This window comes from Desmodus rotundus, chromosome 3 (genome assembly GCF_022682495.2).
Source record: "Desmodus rotundus isolate HL8 chromosome 3, HLdesRot8A.1, whole genome shotgun sequence".
NCBI classification, from domain to species: Eukaryota; Metazoa; Chordata; class Mammalia; order Chiroptera; family Phyllostomidae; genus Desmodus; species Desmodus rotundus.
The window spans coordinates 14,300,516-14,319,324 of NC_071389.1; the positions used below are offsets into that span (position 1 = coordinate 14,300,516).

Genomic DNA, 18,809 nt, shown 5'->3' on the forward strand with positions numbered 1-18,809 from the left:
AGGGAGGGAGCAGGAAGGGGCCTTCCCACTAAGATGGGAGGGATTTGGCAGGGACCATACTGTAGGGCTTTAGGGATATATTAATAAAAGTTACCTTCATAGTAATACATTTGAAGGGGTTTAAGCAGGTGCCTTCTTTGATCATTGAGTTATTTAGAAATGTGTTTTAAAATTTCCAAACATACAGGTTTTCTTCAAGTTTTTATGATCTTTTAATGATGTTGCAGACGTACTATACAGCCCACATGATACTGCTTCTGTGGTATTTACATTTGTAAATGTCCCGTATGCGCTCGAGAAAAATATTCCTTAAGTGTTGGGTAGAGATTTCTAAATATATCTGTTAAAGTCATAGAACATTTGATTAGATCTATCACAATGAGGGGCTGAACTGGTAGTCAACTCAAAAGAATGGTACTGGATTTGGCTGGAGACCAGCTATACGACAATGGACAAACCCATTTCCCCACCATGTCCCTCAGTTTCCTTTCTCTAGGATGAGAGTGTAAGTCTAAGGCTCTTCCAGCTTTTTAACAATTTTGTTTTTATTTTTTAAGAAGATTTTATTTATTTTTAGAGAGAGGGGAAGGGAGGGAGAAAGAGAGGGAGAGACACATCGATGTGTGGTTGCCTCTCATGTGCCCCCTGCTGGGAACCTTGCCCACAACCCAGGTATGTGACCTGACTGGGAATCAAACCAGCGACCCTCTGGTTCACAGGCCGCACTCAATCCACTGAGCCACACCAGCCAGGGTTATTTATTTGTTTTTAGAGAGGGAGAGAAACATCAATCGTTTTTCTCTTACATGACCCTAGTGGGGGACCTGGCCCGAAACCCAGGCATGTGCTCTGACCCAAATCAAACCAGTGACCCTTCTGTTTGTGGGACGGTGCCCAACCCCCTAAAGCCACACCAGTCAGGGTAGCTCTTCTAGCCTTGATGTCAGATTCCTCTCTGTCCTGTAGACTTTTCCATGATAATGCCTGGAATTACATACTGTGAGCTTTTGAAATTACTTATTTATCCTGTTCAAATAGAAAATGTGTTTATAAATGCAATGAATATAAAAATGATTAGTGAAAAACAATTAGTGAAGAGTGATTTGTAAAAACAATACAATGGGTCATTTACTTCTTCCTTAAGAAGATATTTGTGATATAAGAAGCCACCTCTCTGTTCTTCACCCGTGGTATGAATGAAACGATTGTTACCAATTAGTTCCCAAATTTCCCCAGACCTAGAATAAAACCCATGACCAAAGTGTTTGCATGTACTTAGTTCTTTATGGTAAATGCTTTTTCTTTAAATGTTTTTAAAGCTTTTCCATATAAAGTTCCCTTTTGGGGTTTTTTTTTTCTTGATGCTAAAAAAAGAAAAAGAAAAAGGAAAAAAAAGAAGAATGGTACTAGAAGTGAGGAACAGAAAAACCAAAGACATTTCATTTCAAACACAGAAACGTAACGCTGCTATGAGCAGTCCATACAGCAAATGGGAAAAGAAAGCTATCACGTGTCTTTTGGTAGAAATGACTTGACATTAACATTTATTTGATTCTACTTTAAAAAGCAGGGCAGAATCACACCCATTTTCTTCATTGTATCATTGTACACAGACTGAATTTCAGAGCCCTCAGCTGCCTTTGGAAACTTCTGAAGAGCTGTTAACCTTGCAAGCCTTTTCCTTCGCCTCCAGGCTCTCCTGCTCTTTGAGGGGGTGCTGTTGACACCTGATGCCAAATCAATCAATAGCAGGTGGTTGAGCTTGACAAATCCTTTAAATCTCCTCTCATAGGCAACATGGTGAATTGGCTTATTCTTTATCTGAAGTCATTGGGTAAGCCAGTCATCAAACAGAGAATGGAGGGAAGGTTGCATTGTAGATAATTTCCAAAGTTAGGAAAGGATGAACTCAACGCTTAACTGTTTTGGCGCTTTCTTCTACTGATGAGAGAGAGACATGCTGGTGAGGTGTCTCCCATCTTCGAGCCACTGAGACATCAGAGTAAGGCATTCAGTTCCTGTGATGAAAATGTGTTGGACAGCCATCGCCGGACAGGAAAGAGGAGTTTATTGCAACAATGGTACCGTAAGCAGAAAATCAAAACAGGGAACAGATGGTGTCCCCTTCCTCCTGAACGCCAATGATCACTCCACTCCCGTCATCTTTATGGTCCAAGCAAACTCAACAGGGAGAGCAGAGGGTGGTAACTGGGGCAGATAAATGAGGAGATCTTCATGGGGATTTTTGGACCACTTCAGATCTTCTTGGATTCCCAGCATAATTATCTGAAGAAAGGAAAGGGCAATGGAGAAAACATTAATGCACCAGTGAGTGTAGAATAGGCCTGAAAATGGAGGAAAACCACCAAGCTGGGCCAGGGCAGGGAAGACGGTCCAAAGGGGGAATAAACATGGGGGAGCCTGGGGAGGAAAAAAGTAGAGAAGACCTGCCAATTCCTTTAAAAATGGTTACATCTCTGAAAGGACTGACTGTGGCTCCTTACCTGTGTACTAGAGGTAGTTTGGGGGGATTTAAGACGTAAGACTCCATTTTCTGGCCATTCCAGGAAAATGGCATAAACAGCTGCTCCTTCTGAGGTATACCTGGGGGAGAACAGCGTCATTATCTGGATAACTGGCTTGTTACCGTGACACCTAAGTTTATTACACATAACCAGATACATTCCCCTTGCTAGTAACTACCAATTCCAAGACCTTGTGTCTGTCACTGATACCGGTGGTACCAGTGACAGACACCAAACTCAATACCAATTAAGGTCTGTGGGAAGAAAGCAGCCTCTTCCTGGGATATCTTCTATTTTCCTTCTCTATTGGGTTATAAGTTTTCTTGAAAAAATTTTAACCCTTATACTAGTTATTTCCCACTGAAGCCAGCTGCCTTATTATTCAAATCTTTTCAACGCCAAATCAGCATGAAAACATCAGAGGATATCCCAAGGGCAAGATGCGCAATGAAGACACAGTTGTTATTCTGAGATCTCACCATGCTTACAGAGGAGGATGAAAACCACTAAACGGAAGCTCATGCAAAACCGAGGGGTGAACGTGTTCGCCCTGACCCAAGGACCCGTGCCGTGTGGTACGACACGGACAGGTGTCTTTTATCAGCGTGTCATAGGTGCCTGACACCCTGATGGAAGCTTTACGTCCATTATCTCATTTAACCCTCACAACAGCTCTAGGAAGTTAAGCATCATCACCCCACGTTGCAGTTGCAAAACCTCAGGTCCAAGATCAAATAACTAGATCCACAATTCCAAGTGTGAACCGTGACTTCTCCATGTACTACCTTTGTGATCCTAGGCAAGTGGTATTACCGCTTTGGGTCCCTTTCTCACTTGTAATGTGGGGGTAATAACAGTAGCTATTTGGTGGGCTTGTTGAGGGGATTAAATGGGTGGAAAGAAGTTCGAACGGAGCCTTGCATGTCGTAGGTGCTACACAACTATTAGCTATCACTAATTTTAGGAAGACAAGTAAAGTGTCAAGTATATTGACTGATGCTTTTTGATGCTTTTTGCACCAAGCTTATCACTGCCTCACTAGTCACAGATATCCTGGTGGCTTAAACCACAAACTGGGGTACAAATTAATAGCAAAAGAACAGCTTTTGGGATTCTTCAAGATGACTTCCAGTGTGGCTTCTAACATCGTGGACCCATGGAGATGCCAGTTCAAGATGGGCCATAGTCCCGTTCCTGCACACGACCGAAGATAAGCCTCACCACACAGATTCGTTCTTTTCCAATTGAACCCTCCACGGTTTAGAGGAGTAGATGGCCTCCCCATTGGTGCGCAGCCACTTCCCCACAGCAAGTAGCCTTTCTTGGAAGATGGGAACAATCAGTCCGTCTTTAGTCGGCCCAATGTTGAGAAGATAGTTTCCTCCCAAACTTACTGTCTGAACCAGTTCCTGGAGAGAGCAGAAACAAGGAAATCCTAGTTATGAATTCTAAGCCTGGCATAATGCCTAGAACACACAGGTATTAAGAGAAGAAAAAGAATCTAGAGCCCCTTCTCTCCCTGCTTTTTGAATATCCTTTACCCTTTTGAAAAATACTATATATTTTTGTCATTATAAAAGCAAGACAGGATTATATAAGAAAACTGAAAATCCTGCTACAAGATGGAGAAATATGTTAACTCGAATTCTAGGGGGTGATCATTTCCCTGGGGGGAAGGTGTCATGTGTCAGAAGCCACAAAGTGCACGCAGGAGAGCTGAGAACCAAGCACTTGGCCGTGACAGGATTGCATGGAGTCACACAGAGAGACTATGGGGGTCAGAGAGAAGAGATTTGAGGGGGCGCTGTAGAGGCTTTGGGGAGATAGAAGAGATCCGAAGCCTTTCAGGACGCTCTGTATGCACTGGGCTATATTATATTACTGTGGATGCTGCCCTGCCGGGAAAACAGGCTGAAAAGAGACCCGCTTATCCGCGGTTTCGCTTCCCTTGGTTTCAGTTATCCCCGGTCAACTGCAGTCTAAAAATATTAAATGGAAAATTCCAGAAATAAACAGTTCATTAGTTTTAAGTACCTCACTTCGTCTCATCAAGTAAGTATTGTGTCATCTCGCATCTTCACAAGAAGGGTGAGTACATAAAATCAGGTATTTTGGGAGACCAAATTCACGTAACTTTTACCATAGTATATTGTTATAATTGTTCTATTTTATTATTATTTATTGTTTTTAATCTCTTACTGTGCCTAATATAGAAATTGAACTATATCATAGGTATGGATACTATAGGAAAAAACATTTTATATATATATATGTATATACATATATATACACATATATGTATATACATATATATACACATATATGTATATACATATATATGTACACACACACACACACACACACACACACACACATATATATATATATATATATATATATATATATATATATAGAGAGAGAGAGAGAGAGAGAGAGAGAGAGAGAGAGAGTGTTTGGCACTATCCTTTGTTTCAGGCATCCACTGGGGGTCTTAGATCATATCCCTGAGAATGAGGAGGGACTAAGGTACATTCTTCAAGGTTTCTAAGTGGGGTGTGTGTGTGTGTTTACTTGTTTACTGTGACCTCAAACAGGTGTACTTCAGCGAAACCCAGAAAAATGAAGGTTATATAGAGAAAATTCTAAAAAGGAGAATTTGTTACTGTACCCCAAAGACACTGCACCATTAACTTTTTATGTTTCCTTTCAGTCTTTTTTTCCATGTAGTTAATTTTACATAGTTGTGAGTTAACTTATTTTTCCACTCAACCCTCTGAGCATTTACCCATATCACATTAATACATAATTTAATGATGAAGGACAACCCCCCAAATCTACTTATCTATCCCTTTATGGTTACAAGAAATTGAAACAACCCACATGCCCAACTGAGAATAACCCCGGGAAGAACACACTTGTACATGAAACCCTCCTCTGTGGTAAACGATTCCCTCGGGACAGGTTTCTCTGAGTACGCTCAATAACCCAAAGGGTCCTGTCCGCGGGCACGTTCACCCAGAGCCCTTCCACGCTCAGTTAGAAGGCGAGTTGGAGACGGCAGTTAAGTGACTCACGGGGCTAACTCACGGGGGTCTTACCGAGATGATGTCAGATTCACTTGAAGTGTCAGATATTGACATGGTGCGACGGTAGCCCCAGGACCTCCTGTCTATGGAGGTGCACATCTCCCACTTGTGGTCCGGCAAACTCGACGGCTGGAACTTATCCGCACAGTTGTAGTACCCTCCGTGGTGACAGGAACAGTTAAAACCCCATCGGTCATTCACTACCACCTCATCCTAAAGGAGGGAAGCGTGCTGGGTCACAGAGGGTCAAACGCCCGTCTTCCCTACATAACGCAGTGTGATACGTTAAGAGTCCGTTTGGAAGCAAGGCACTGTCCTAGTCTAGAGCAGCGGTTTTCAACTTTCTCCATCTCGTGGCACACATAAACTAATTACGAAAATTCTGCAGCACGCCACAAAATATATTTTTTGCCAGTCTGACAAAATGGGTATAATTTTGACTCATTCACATTCTAAGATTATTGTTATATGGGCTGTTGTATTTTTTAATTTGACAATCTAAGAGAAAAGAGGTCAGTGCCCCTGACTAAATAGTCAGAAATGGCATGTTTTAAACATTCTTGCAGCGCACCAGCTGAAAACTGTTGGTCTTCCAGAGCTGTGGTTCTCAGCTGGGGTCCACTTTGCCCCCCAGGAGTTTGGCAAAGCCTAAGGGACATTTTGGGTTGTCACGACTGGGGTGGTACTACTGCCATCTAGTGGGTAGAGGCCAGAGATCGTGTTAAACTTTTTACAACGTCAAGAACAGCTTCATCACAACAAAGAAATACGCCGCCCTAAATGTCAATAGTGCTGAGGCTGAGAAACCCTGTTCCAGCGATTTGTCACAATAGAGCTGGGACAGCCTGTTTCAAAGATTATCTTGTAAACCACTTATTTTATAGGAGGAGAAATGGAGGGAAGACCTGCCCGAGGTAATAACCCCAGACAGTTTCAGAAAGCTGAGGCTATGAATCAGGTATCTGAGCCCAGCCCAGGCTACTTCCCACTACCTGACCTAGGTAAAGAAAGTCCACAATCAAATACTCTTTTCCTCCCTTCACGGTTTAGCTGAACTATGAGAAATCATTACACTGAATACATAAGTGTAAATGTTTCCTACCACTAGGAGGCTCGTGCTGGGGTAACTGTGGTGAATAAAACACAGTTCTCGCCCTCCGAGATCTAGCGGAAACTAGCTGGGAGACAGATGTGTGAACAATTATGACATTACATGGGAGTTCATTACCTAGGGATTCACATAAATGGAAGACGCTGACCCAGGATGTTTCCTAACACTTCCAGGAGAGCATATAAACCGTCAGGAGCCGGATTTAGTTTAGATTCGATCGATATTATGATGTGCCTAACTAAGCCAAAAGCTGTTCCAGGGTTGGGGATAGCAATAGACAGACCCAAACCCTTACCCTTATACAGTATAAAGTTGACACTTCGGTGAGAGAGACAGATAATAAACCACGTAAATGCCACCTGGAATATGTTAGACCAAGCAGGTGCTGAGAGAGAGAGAAAGCAGGGAAAGATGTGCAGCGTGACTGATGGGGCGCACTGCAGTCTTAGATGGGGTGGCGGGAGGGGTGAATGCGCTAAACTGAGGACTTCTGAGCGAAGACCCAGAGAAAGCACAGGAATTACAGGCAGAGGGAATGGTGAGGAGAAGGGTCTACTTCTCCTAAAAATGCTTTCCTAAAGTGACTATTGCTTCACAATAACAGTCTTTCTGAATGCATGAGAAGGTATTCATAGCCCTGGCTGGGTATCCCCCAGTGATTTAGAACGTTGTCGCAATAAGCCAAGGCTGCAAGTCCAATCCCCGGTCAGGCCACATAGGAGAATCAACCAATGAAGGCATAAATAAGTGGAACAACAGATCATGCCTCTCTCTCTAGAGTCAATCAATCAATAAAAAATTTTTTAAAAATAAAAGCAAGCATTCAAAACAAGAGTGGGAAACCAGGGTCGACAGCATCCCACCCCAGGGTCCACAGCTATGCCAGCTTGTGTGAGGACCCTTGGCAGAGAACCATGATGCTGTGCCACTAAAAGTCCCCACGCATTTGGCAGGTCCTAGAAAACCACTCTTAGTTTGTCCCTGTTTGTCACATAGGACCTCTTTCCTTTTTCCTCTCTTCCCATTTTTTGAGTTTAGTAATAGTTACCCAAGGAGAGGTTTATGAATCTACCGAGACAGCTAAATTCAAACTGTTCTTATACTTAGATTTTTCTAGACCCACAACAAATTCAGAATGTGTAACATTTTTGAAATTTCCTAGAGTGAGGACTACGACTTCCGCCGCTCTGTAAGTGTGCCACAGGACAAACTGTAAATGGACCGCTACTGTGCGGTGTGACAGTGTTGATTGGGGGTGGGGGGTGATGTGGGAGGAAGACAAAGTTCCCTCAACAATTTGGATATAAAGGAAATAAAATTTCCCCTTGAGAGGTAAACTACATAATCAACAAAGAGTAGGTGAAGTCGTAGATATTTGCATTTTACTCCTACCATTTAATTTTATTGGTTTGGTATATTAATTTTAACAAGATTTGAACCTGTGTTGTCGATATCAAGAATTAAAGGAGAAGAAGAAAGTTTCTACTTAAAGGAAGGGGAAAGACAGAATTAAAGGTGAAGGGACTTTACCATCCGTGAAGTCCCTGGGTCCCCAGCACCCCCATGAGAACATCGCTATTATCGCTGCTGTTGTCATTACTCCAGAGCTTGTCTCTTTACGGTTTGTTTGTTTTTTTTTTTTTTTTATCACAACAGATAAGTAAGAGAGAAGCCATACAATCACGTACCTTGACTGGGCTGTCATTGTAGAGCCAGGAAAGAAAACCTGTAGAGTTCCAGTAGGTGTCGGGGCCTTCCCAGTCCCCATCGGACCAGATCAGGTCAGGTTTATACCTGAAAGACACGCAGTTAGCACAAAGCTTATTGCCCGAATCCATGCGCAGTGAAGTCTCACGAATCATTTTTTGCGGTACGGTCAGGACTGCAAAAGAATAATTAGTGATTAATTTTCTTCCACTTTGGAAATACTGTAACTTATCACAGGGCAGAGATTGTGGAAAACTAAGAGACAAAAACCACTACTTACCCAAAAAATGCCTCTGCTCTCATAACCACTGTTGAATATATAGCATTTTGGAATATTTCTCCCTCATCTTTTTTTTTTTAATGTCTTTTCAAAAAGTAGAGTTGTAATCAGTATTATACAATTTGGTCTCCCTCCAGCAACTAATTCCAACTAAAAGAATGATGCTCTGGCCCTGGCTGGTGTGGCTCAGTGGATTGAGTGCCAGCCTGTGAACCAAAGGGTCACTGGTTCAATTCCCAGTCAGCGCATGTGCCCGGGTTGTGAGCCAGGTCCCTGGTTGGGGGGGCTTGTGAGAGGCAACTGAGGGATGTCTCTCTCACGCATCAATGTTTCTCTCCCTCTCTTTTTCCCTCCCTTCCTCTCTCTCTCTCTCAAAGTAAATAAATAAAATCTTTAAAAAAAAATGGTGCTCCAGAATTATATGATTAAGGTTTCTACTTTTGAGATGTATTAAGAGCTTGAACTATTCTGTCCAATGCATATCTCTGGACAGCTACCCAAAGCTTCAACCATAAGGGGTTTATAGAACCACCTGAGGCACAGCTGCACCTTTCACGTGTTATCACTCTGAGTCCTATGAGGTGCGAGTGTGAGTATGTACCTGTCAGGTAAGCATTATTAGTCCCACCTTAGAGAGCAAGAATCTGAGCTCAGCAGGGCAATTTGTTTTAGGTGAAAAAGCTTGTCAGGAAACAAGGGCTGGAATTCAAATGTAAGTCTGCCTGCTGCCAATTCCTACACAGTGCCCATAATCAGGACAGCAAACAGACTCCAGGAAAAAGACTGCCTGTTTCAGAGGCGAAATATAACATACTCTGTATTTCACCGTGTGTGAGAACCTGTACCAGACGTTTCATATTCGTTGCCTCATTAGTTCTTACAATGATCCTACGGTGTAAATCATCCCCATTTCACAGGTAAAAAACAGCCAATTAGGAAGATGAAGTAGTTTGGTCAAGGCCACACAGCCAGTAGGAAAATGAACGGATTCCAGATCCAGTTCTGACTCCAAGCCTCTGCTGCTCTGTTACAGCCGTACTGTTTGCTTAGAGACAGCACCGGGATGGAGTCCGGGAGCCTCTCTAAGTGAGAGGCCAGGCAGAGATGGCTGCTCCTTGTCCTCTAGCAGCCCCCAGGTGTGAGAAGGGCGACACAAATCCCAAAGTAAAAGTGATCACTTTAAGAATATTAATAATAATAATAACACTCTGTATGAGGCACGGTGACAGATATTTTCACATATTACTCTGAGCCCTATAAGGAGGCATTATTATCCCCACTGCACAGTGAGACTCTGGGGCTCAGAAGGGTGATCTGCTTATGGCTTTTTAAGCAACAGGAGCCAGGATTCAAATGCAAATCTGCCCAAGGCCAACTCCCACCTGGGGCCTGGGGACCAACAGCTTTGCCTCTCCGAGGTCCTGACAAAGAAAACGGCAGGCGCGGAGGGGCCCGAAGGAGGGATCTGACTTCCTACCATCCCAGGTCTGTTTGACTGTTTCAATTTATAAGGGTAATATGAACACATGACAGAAGTTCCGAAGAGCAGGAGGAAAACTACATGCTATCGCAATGCAACCACCACTTTCATTATGCTGATGTGCCCCAGATGTTTCTCACTCCCCACCTCTACTCCTTCCCCCACAGACCAGTGCCCTACAGAAAGCTCTGATTTCCCTTAGAGACGGCCTAGCCCCAAAATATTCCTGTGTTTTACCTGTTAACGAGGTCGTAAAGCTCTGGCATTGTTTTCGCAGTGACAAAATACTGTGTTTTGAAGCCGTTTTTCTTATCCAGTAGGTAGAGTGGATGGAACCATTCGAAGAGGGAGTGATACAGCCCATAGCGCATGTTCCTTAAACGGAAAAACAGGACAGCAGCTGTTGCATAGCAAAGAAAAAATGGTCTATTTTATGAAAAATCAGTGGCAGCATTCTTACACCTCAGTGAGACACACCCACATGAGGGCATGTGGGAGGGGGCACCCAAAACCATTCAATTATCTCTTATCAGTCAGTCAAAAGGATTGGTTACTATGTTTTTGATAGTACGCATAACTCCATTTTATACATAAATATTTTTTAAACTTTTAAATTTATTGACCTGAGAGAAAGAGAAATATGAATTTGTTGTTTCACTTATTTATGCATTCATTGGTTGATTCTCTCCCACTTCCCTGAGGTTATTTGTTTATTTATACATTTTTAATTGTATTTTCCCCATTATCATTTAGCCCCTTTGTACCCCTTCCCCCTGCAATCACCACACTGGTGTCCGTGTCCATGAGTCCTTTCCTTTTTGCTTGATCCCTCCACCCACTAACCTTCCCCCCACCCCCACTGCATCCTGCTCTCCATCTCATTGGTTGATACTTGCCCGTGCCCTGACCAGAGATCAGACCCACAGCCTTGGCAGATCGGGACCATGCTCTAACCAACTGAGAGCTACCTGGCCAGGGCTATACAGAAATGTCTTAACATCAAAGGTCATTTAAACCATCTTTTAACTTTTAAATCAATTATCTCAACAATAACATACGGTCCATTCAAAAAAAAGTATTTTCTTTGTCAATCATAATACATATTGTAGAGATACTGAAAAATAGAGAAAAGTATAAAGAATAACATATCCTAAATCTTATCCCTCAGAAAAAAATCATTAGTAACATTTTCCACATAGTTGAAATGAATGATTGTGGGTTTATTGTTTCATTTATCTAATATTGACTATTAGTTGTTATTGTAGCCCAAGCGAAACCTGGCTGAAGTGACCTATTTTTCATACACAATCCAGCTCGCTGGAGTTAAGACTGGTGAGAGGAACACTGGGAGGCAAGGAAGCAGTAAGGTGCATCGCGACGGCGCAGACCAAGCAGACAGAGCTGGAGTTAGTTATTTCGCCATGTGACTCGGAAACTAAAGAGATACAAAGAAGATGAAAATCAAGTACCCTAAAGTCTGAACCTAATCAACACCTCGGAGGTTTATAGCAGGACAATTATCTATGCACATCATTGGGAAACTGAGGACTGAACAGGTGGCAGGAGTCAGCACACACTTCCCTAAAGGGCCAGGTAGTATTTTAGGCTCTGCAGGCCTTGTGGTCTCTGTCCTAACTCCGACACTGTGACATGAAGGCAGCCATAGACAACACGTAAATGAATGGGCACAGCCACGTTCCAGTCGAACTTCATTTACACACACAGGCAGTGGGCCCACCCCTTAAATAGGACATCAAGTTTACCAAATCACAACAGAGCCGAGACTGGGCAAATACCACTTCTCCTCCTTACAGGGAAACACACCTGCAACTGTAGGGTCCAAAACCGGAATACCTGGTTTTAAATCCCGCCGCTGCCACTACCTAGCTCTTCGATCTTGGGAAGTTACTTCTCAGTGGCAAATATTAGGGAGCATTAATTAGAATCAACTCAGTGGCACCTTACCTTACTTTTTGCTGCTTTAAACTACCCTTTTAACTACCCTTTTCAGTTCCCTCTTGATCTATCATTTACCCAGCTGCCCCCCCCTCACCCCCACCCCCACCCCCCGGATGCCTGCAAAGATCTGTGCTGATGACTAAGTGGGACACAAAGATGCCAGACCCAGTCCCTGGCGTCCATCAGACACTGGAAAAGGGCCTGGGTCGGAAGGCTTTCCAAAAAGTATCCTTCTCAGAGTACAAAGGGGCCGCTGTGGTCTATGCTGGGTATCCTTCAGCCAACTAGACAGCGCCAGGAGCTTCTCTGACGGTGTCACCTTTGGTCACCTAAAAACTGCCAAGCATCAAACTCTGCTAATTCCAAGGCCAGAAGCCCCTCGGCTTCCTTGCTAAATGAAAATTTCAAAAATACCCAAGAGTGGAGAAGGCAGGGTACAGCGGATGGCTGCTAGATCAAAAGCCATGACGGACTGTACAGACACACACCTCTTCCGGATGGCGGTTCCCAGCTCTCCAACCAAATCACGGTGGGGCCCCACATCCTTAGAGTTCCAGTTCCAAGACACAGGACTTGGCCAGTTTGTGAAGCCTTCGTGATGCTTTGTTGTCAGGACTACATACCTGTGGACAGCAAAAGCATATGAGCAAAGGAAGTGGGCAGTGGGCCATGAACAGGAACCTACCCAGCATGACCGAGGCCTTGGAAATGGTTGGAACTGGCTCTATGAGTATGAAATGGAGGTACAGTGACCGCCAGACTGAAAAGCTGTCTTAACACAAAACAAACCACAACGAAGTGCACAACTCCTGAGAGTGTAACGGAATTGATTACAGGGTGGTTCACTTACAGGGACGTAGAGTCGGAGTAGATGGACAACCCTGGCAGTTCTGCGCAGCACATTCTCCGCTGCTCTAGTTACTACAGTACGTGTCTTACAGAATAGCTGAACCAGTAATGAGTGACAAGGCCAAGGGACAAAGAATGCAGCACGAGCCAGGAACCCTGCCTCCTAGTGGTCCTATGATGGGTAATTGCTTAGCATTGCCACTGACGCCTGCTTTGAGGTCTGTCTGGGCTGCTATGCCATTCTGGCCGCTGACAGGAATCTGGATGATGACATTGCACAGGCTTACAGAACACAGTAGTCATTAACTACAAGGCCTGTGAGTGCTGGCCGGGAACAGTGAGCTTGGTCAAAGTTAAAGCTTGAATGGAGAGAGTGGGGGGCTCACAAAGATGGAGTCGTTTGTCCACATTGACATCTATATATTCGTCTACAGGAAACATGAGTTGCTGCAGTCTCAGCTCCTCACGGTTATCGCTCCAGAAATGGAAGCAAACTTCAGGAAGCCACAGTCCTTAGTCCCCAGCCGAGGAGGAAGCCCCGTGGGAAAAGATGAGCGCCTCAGCTCTCCTTCTTCAACCCTTCTGGGAATTAATGATTAGCTTTTCTTTAAAAAAAAAAAAAAAGATTTTATTTATTTATTTTTTAGAAAGTGGGGAAGAGATGGAGAAAGAGAGGGAGAGAAACATTGATGTGTGAGAGAAACATCAATCAGTTGTCTTTTGCACAAATCCCAACCAGGGACCCGGCCTGCAACCCAGGCGTGTGTCCTGACTAAGAATCGAACCTGCAACCCTTGGGTTTGTGGGAATGATGGTTAACCTACTCAGCCACACCAAATGGGGCTGACTAGCTTTTCTTAAGTCTTTGCTCTAAAGAAGAAAGAAACCTCCACAGGAAATAGCAGACGATAAAAGAGTAAGCTATTTGTTTTCCCAAGCCTACATGAATAGCCTCTCATTTACAGAGGTGACAAAAGTCTGAACAAGCTGGGGAGAAAGGCAAGGGTTAAAATAACTGCCAAATTACTCAATATCTCATTTGATTTTATGGGGGGGGGGGCGAGATAATTTAATCACTGGCTAGTGAGGGAGCTCTAAGACTTTAAGGGCCAGATAGTATTTCAGGCTTTGTGGGCCATAATGCTTTTAAAATGTAAAAATCACCCTGGCTGGTGTGGTTCAGTGGTTGAGTGCGGGCCTACCAAATGAAAGGTCGCCAGTTTGACTCCCAGTCAGGGCACATGCCTGGTTGCAGGCCGGGTCCCCAGTATGATGGGCAACTGATAGATGTATTTCTCACACACCGGATGTTTCTCTCCCTCTCTTTTCCCTCTTTTCCCCTCTCTCTAAAAATAAATAAATAAAATATTTAAAATGTAAAAAAACATTCTCATCTCATGGAACTTACAAAAACAGGCAGAGGACCAATCCCTCTGGCCATGGTATACAAACTTCTGGTGTGGGGAAAAAGCCTTCACCTTGGAGTGGTGAGGTTTGGAGTCTTGGACATCAGTTCCCTTCCTCTACCTGGGCCAGTCACCCAGTCCATGAAAAGAGGTCTGGACAGAGAATGTTTCCCAGTTTAAATTTTTTTTTCCGATTTTGAATTTTGGATCTCTAAGGCTCCTAGAAGATAGAGAACACCTTCTCTGTCTATTCCAGACTCATATTCCCATACACTAAACATCACTGTAATTGCTTAGTGCAAGAAATCGTAAAGTCCAAGAGGAACTAAAACCTGGAAGATGACTGAAGAGACAAGGGTCAAAGGCTCCTCTAAGCCCGGAGCCAGAAGACCTGGCCTGTCTCCAGTCTTACTCTTCTCCAACCCGCGTCCCTCCCAGCAGCCAAACTAATCCTCCTAGAAGCTAAGGGTAACCATTCCCTGACTTAACTAACACCTGGCCACATACTGCCCTCAAGGATTACTCCTTCAGCAATCTCATAGGTCCTTGTCTCTCTCCTCCCCACCTCAGCGCGCTACACTTTCAGTTCTCTATCCGTTCACAAGAAAGCTCCCACAGTTTTCAAAACAATTCAAACACCTCTGGAGTGCTTTCACGTGCAAGGCATTGAGAAGAGCAGATGAATGAGAATCTGTACTGTTGTCCCAAAACATTGTACACCAGGACTCCCTTCCCATTCCCTCTCGCAGATGTTAAAACTGAAAGGTACTAATATAATCCCTTTCTGTAGCCTTGGAAGGGGCCTGCAGAGAGGTGAAATGCCATGTTGAAGTTCACAGCTGAACTAGGACCACACTCCATACCACTTGCTTAAAATCCTGATTGTGTTGTCGACTTGGAATGGACAATGAGGCATCACCTAGTTCCATCCTCTCAACACACAGGTGTTGACACTGAAGGCTTTCCCACCCACCCACGCCCCAGTGCACGAACACCCCGAACTTGGCCTCGTCGAACCAATCCGGCAGTGGCCTGAAACTTTTATTTTCTTCTAATCCTCAACCCAGACGCACCTTTTCCTTATGGCATGCCACATTCAATTCTGCATCCTTCAGGGGACAAAACACATGACCTGGGGGTACCTTAAGTCAGACAGACGGTTGTGTGAGCCTGGGCAAGTCGCCCCAGCTTGGCTCCCAACCTGCCGAACCCCTGTCCCATCGCTCCGACCCCGGGAGGACGCGCTCTGCCGGCACATGCAGCGGCACTCACTTGGCCCCGGCGGCCTGGAAGAGGTCGGCCCAGTCGTCTGGGTCGAAGAAGCGCGCCGTGAACTGCGGCCCGAAGTCAGCGTAGCTGAAGCCGGGAGGGTAGTTGTCTCTCATGAAGCGCTGGTACTGCAACGATCCCTCACCCTTCCAGTGCCACCAGAACCACTCGCTGCCCCAGGCCGGCACCGAGAACACGCCCCAGTGCACGAACACCCCGAACTTGGCCTCGTCGAACCAATCCGGCAGTGGCCGGGAGTCCAGACTCGGCCAGTCCGGAGTGTAGAGGCGCTGAGCCCCGAACGCCGACTCGGCCGCTCCGAGAACCAACAGCAGCAGTAGAAGCTGGGTCTCCACCGCCCGCGACTTCATTTCGGCAGATCGCATCTCCTCCTTCCCACCTCCCCGTCTCTCCACCTCCCCGCCTCCACCATCCCCTCCTAACGCGCCAGTGCGGGTGCGCGGCCCCGCCCACTCTAGCTAATGATTGGCTCGGAAGGAAAAAGGGGCGGGTCAGCCCCAGCCTTTCGGCTACGGTGTCTCATCCCCTCTAGTCCGCTGTACCTGTCGCGCCCTCCGATGCTTAAAGAGAGAAAGACGCAAGGAGGCGTTGACAGCGCTCCACCGATGGTCTCAGAAAAACTTCAGAAGAGACTTCATGATGAGGTTAAATCGTGGGGTTGTGGAAGGCCTGATGTGTGCAGAGAACTGGGAGTAGTGCGTTTTGCTGTTGGGAGCCGTAGGGGACTTTTTAAGCTGTAGTACAGAAGAGTGAGCCTGGAGGCAGGAATGCCAGATGCAATGGCATTGTAACAGTCCAGGTAGAAATAACAAAGTAGAATAATGATGGTACAAGCATGATGAAGGAAGAGGAGGGAGAACAGTGGGTGCTGAAAGAGGAAGAGCAGGTGTGACCATTTTGCCCGTCTAATACTTGCTTTGAGAATTCTGGAGCCATTCAAAGAGTTTAACATCTAATTGGAAAAACAAGACCCATGTACGTACAAGCCACCACAAAGGAACGTTTTTAGAGTAATAAAAATTAAGAGCCCCATGCCCTACAGCATAGGAATATAGTCAATAATATTGTAACAACTATGGTTCCCAGGTGGGTACTGAAATTATTGGGGGACTACTTTGTAAATTGTATAATTGTCTAACCACTATGCTATACTCCTGAAAATAATATGCAATGATATTTAATGTCAACTTAAATATCAATCATTAAATATTAAATGATATTTAATGTCAACTGTAATTGAAAAAAAAATCAAAACAAAGAGCCCCAGGCCCTAGGAGTACCTGTGTGAACCTTTTCTGGCAGGTGGTCACCAAATCCCCCACAATCCATACATGCAGTGCATGCGCAGACAGGAAGTGAGGCCATCAGGTGTGGGAAGTATAAGGATCCCAAGTGGCATAGCCAGTCCCCCCATATCAGTGAGAGAACTGCAGTATGTCACAGTGGAAAGGGACTTTGGAAATCCTCTACACAATCCTCTTTCCTACTCTTTACATTTTAGGGATGAGCAAACGGAGACCCAGAGAGGGGATGGAGGTTGCTCAAGATCATGCAGCTAGTTGGGGTCAGCAGTGGGACGAGAACCCAGGTCTCCAGAGGTGGAGTCTATGCCTCTCTACGTGCTGCTTCTTTCTTGCACCCCGGGAGGGATCAGAGCCTGTGTTGACAGAACCAAGCACTTCCTCATCCTAGCAGTGGTGAGGAAATACAGTGGCAGTTGCTGAATAAACAGCTACTTTTCTAATCTTCTGTGTTTCTCCCTCCCTCTGCAAGATTATGCTGAAATATTGTCCGAAACAGTAAGCACAAACACCTAACCTCCCCCCCACAAAAAAAAACCCAAAACGAACCACCTTCACACACTTTCTAGCGATCAGAGTAACAGTCTGTGATAATACAGAACTCATCTTGGGGAACATGTAATGGGACGGTGTGACCTTCATTTCTCCTTAACCTTGTGAAAATTAATAAACAGAAACTTCTTTTAAAATGGAATAGGAGGCCAGAAGAGAGAACTCTTACTCACATGCCACTTGACACAGACTATTAACCCCAATAGGCAGAGACATACCTTGCGTCTACAATAAGATGTGATACTATGGTACATTACTACCTGAGCATGAGAAAGGAAAGATTCCTCCTTGCCCTGTTACTGCTCAGCCAATGGGAGACTGCCATAAATCAGCCAGTGAAAAGTCACTGTACTCCAAACTTTTGGTTTCCTCCAGTGGACTCTTCATTTACAACGGGCCCTCTGAAGTCCATCAAAGAGTAGCCCTCTCCTTTGTTTCTCTGGACTTGAGCATGGTTTACGGTTAGGCCACAGGTCCTGAATTGCAATTCTTTGTTGTTCCTGAATAAACCCATTTTGCTGGAGAAATATCTGGCTGCTTATTTGTTAAAGGTCATAACCAAAATGCAAATCTGCAGGAGCGGGTGAAAGGCGTGATAGAGTGGACAACGCTGAAGTTGGGAGACCTGGGTTTCTAGCACTAGACATCACCTTGTGGGGTTTCTTTGGGCCAGTCTTGTCCACGGCCTTGGCCTGTTTCCTCATCTAAGCAATGCGGGTAGTTCTCAGTGACATCCAAGGTCCCTTGCTCCCTCGCTCTCCTCCTTCATAAACTCTAGTTCTTTACTTAGAGCCAAAATAAGAGAATGTGAAAGGAGAAAGGTAGGAAGTGTGGACAGGAGAGGGGTAGAAAGTGTGAAAGTGCATTTAATTCAATTATTTCTAAATTCTTTTTTTTCTTTTTAAGAGAGAGAGAGAAACATCACTGTGTGAGAGAAACATCGATCAGTTGCCTCTCGCACCCCCCCCCCCCAACCAGGGACCTGGCCTGCAACCCAGGCATGTGCCCTGACTAGGAATCGAACCGATTACCTTTTGGTTCACAGGCCAGCACTCAATCCACTGAACCACACCAGCCAGGGCTGTAAATTCTGTATTTATTAAAGAAATATTAACTGAGTATCAATTTATGCCATGCATTTGGGAATTTCCTTTGCTAAAATGAAAAAAGAACCCAAGCTCAGAGAGTCCCAAAGAAGCTGGACCCAAGGAGGAACACACCAAGGCACATCATAATTACATTACCTAAGATTAAACAGGAGAG

The 18,809-nt window shown here is 44.8% G+C and overlaps 1 protein-coding gene across 1 annotated transcript; it reads right to left on the bottom strand.

Moving 5' to 3' along the window:
- Positions 1-1,688: 1,688 nt before the first annotated feature.
- On the bottom strand, positions 1,689-16,106 carry FUCA1 (alpha-L-fucosidase 1). Its single transcript, XM_024554378.4, has 8 exons — positions 15,676-16,106; positions 12,637-12,771; positions 10,427-10,564; positions 8,411-8,516; positions 5,624-5,824; positions 3,747-3,934; positions 2,505-2,604; positions 1,689-2,286 (listed from the first exon to the last, which is right to left on the bottom strand). Exons 1-8 carry the CDS (start codon positions 16,056-16,058, stop codon positions 2,146-2,148), a joined length of 1,392 nt encoding a protein of 463 aa, XP_024410146.2. The 5' UTR covers positions 16,059-16,106; the 3' UTR covers positions 1,689-2,145.
- Between the last annotated feature and the right edge of the window lie 2,703 nt (positions 16,107-18,809).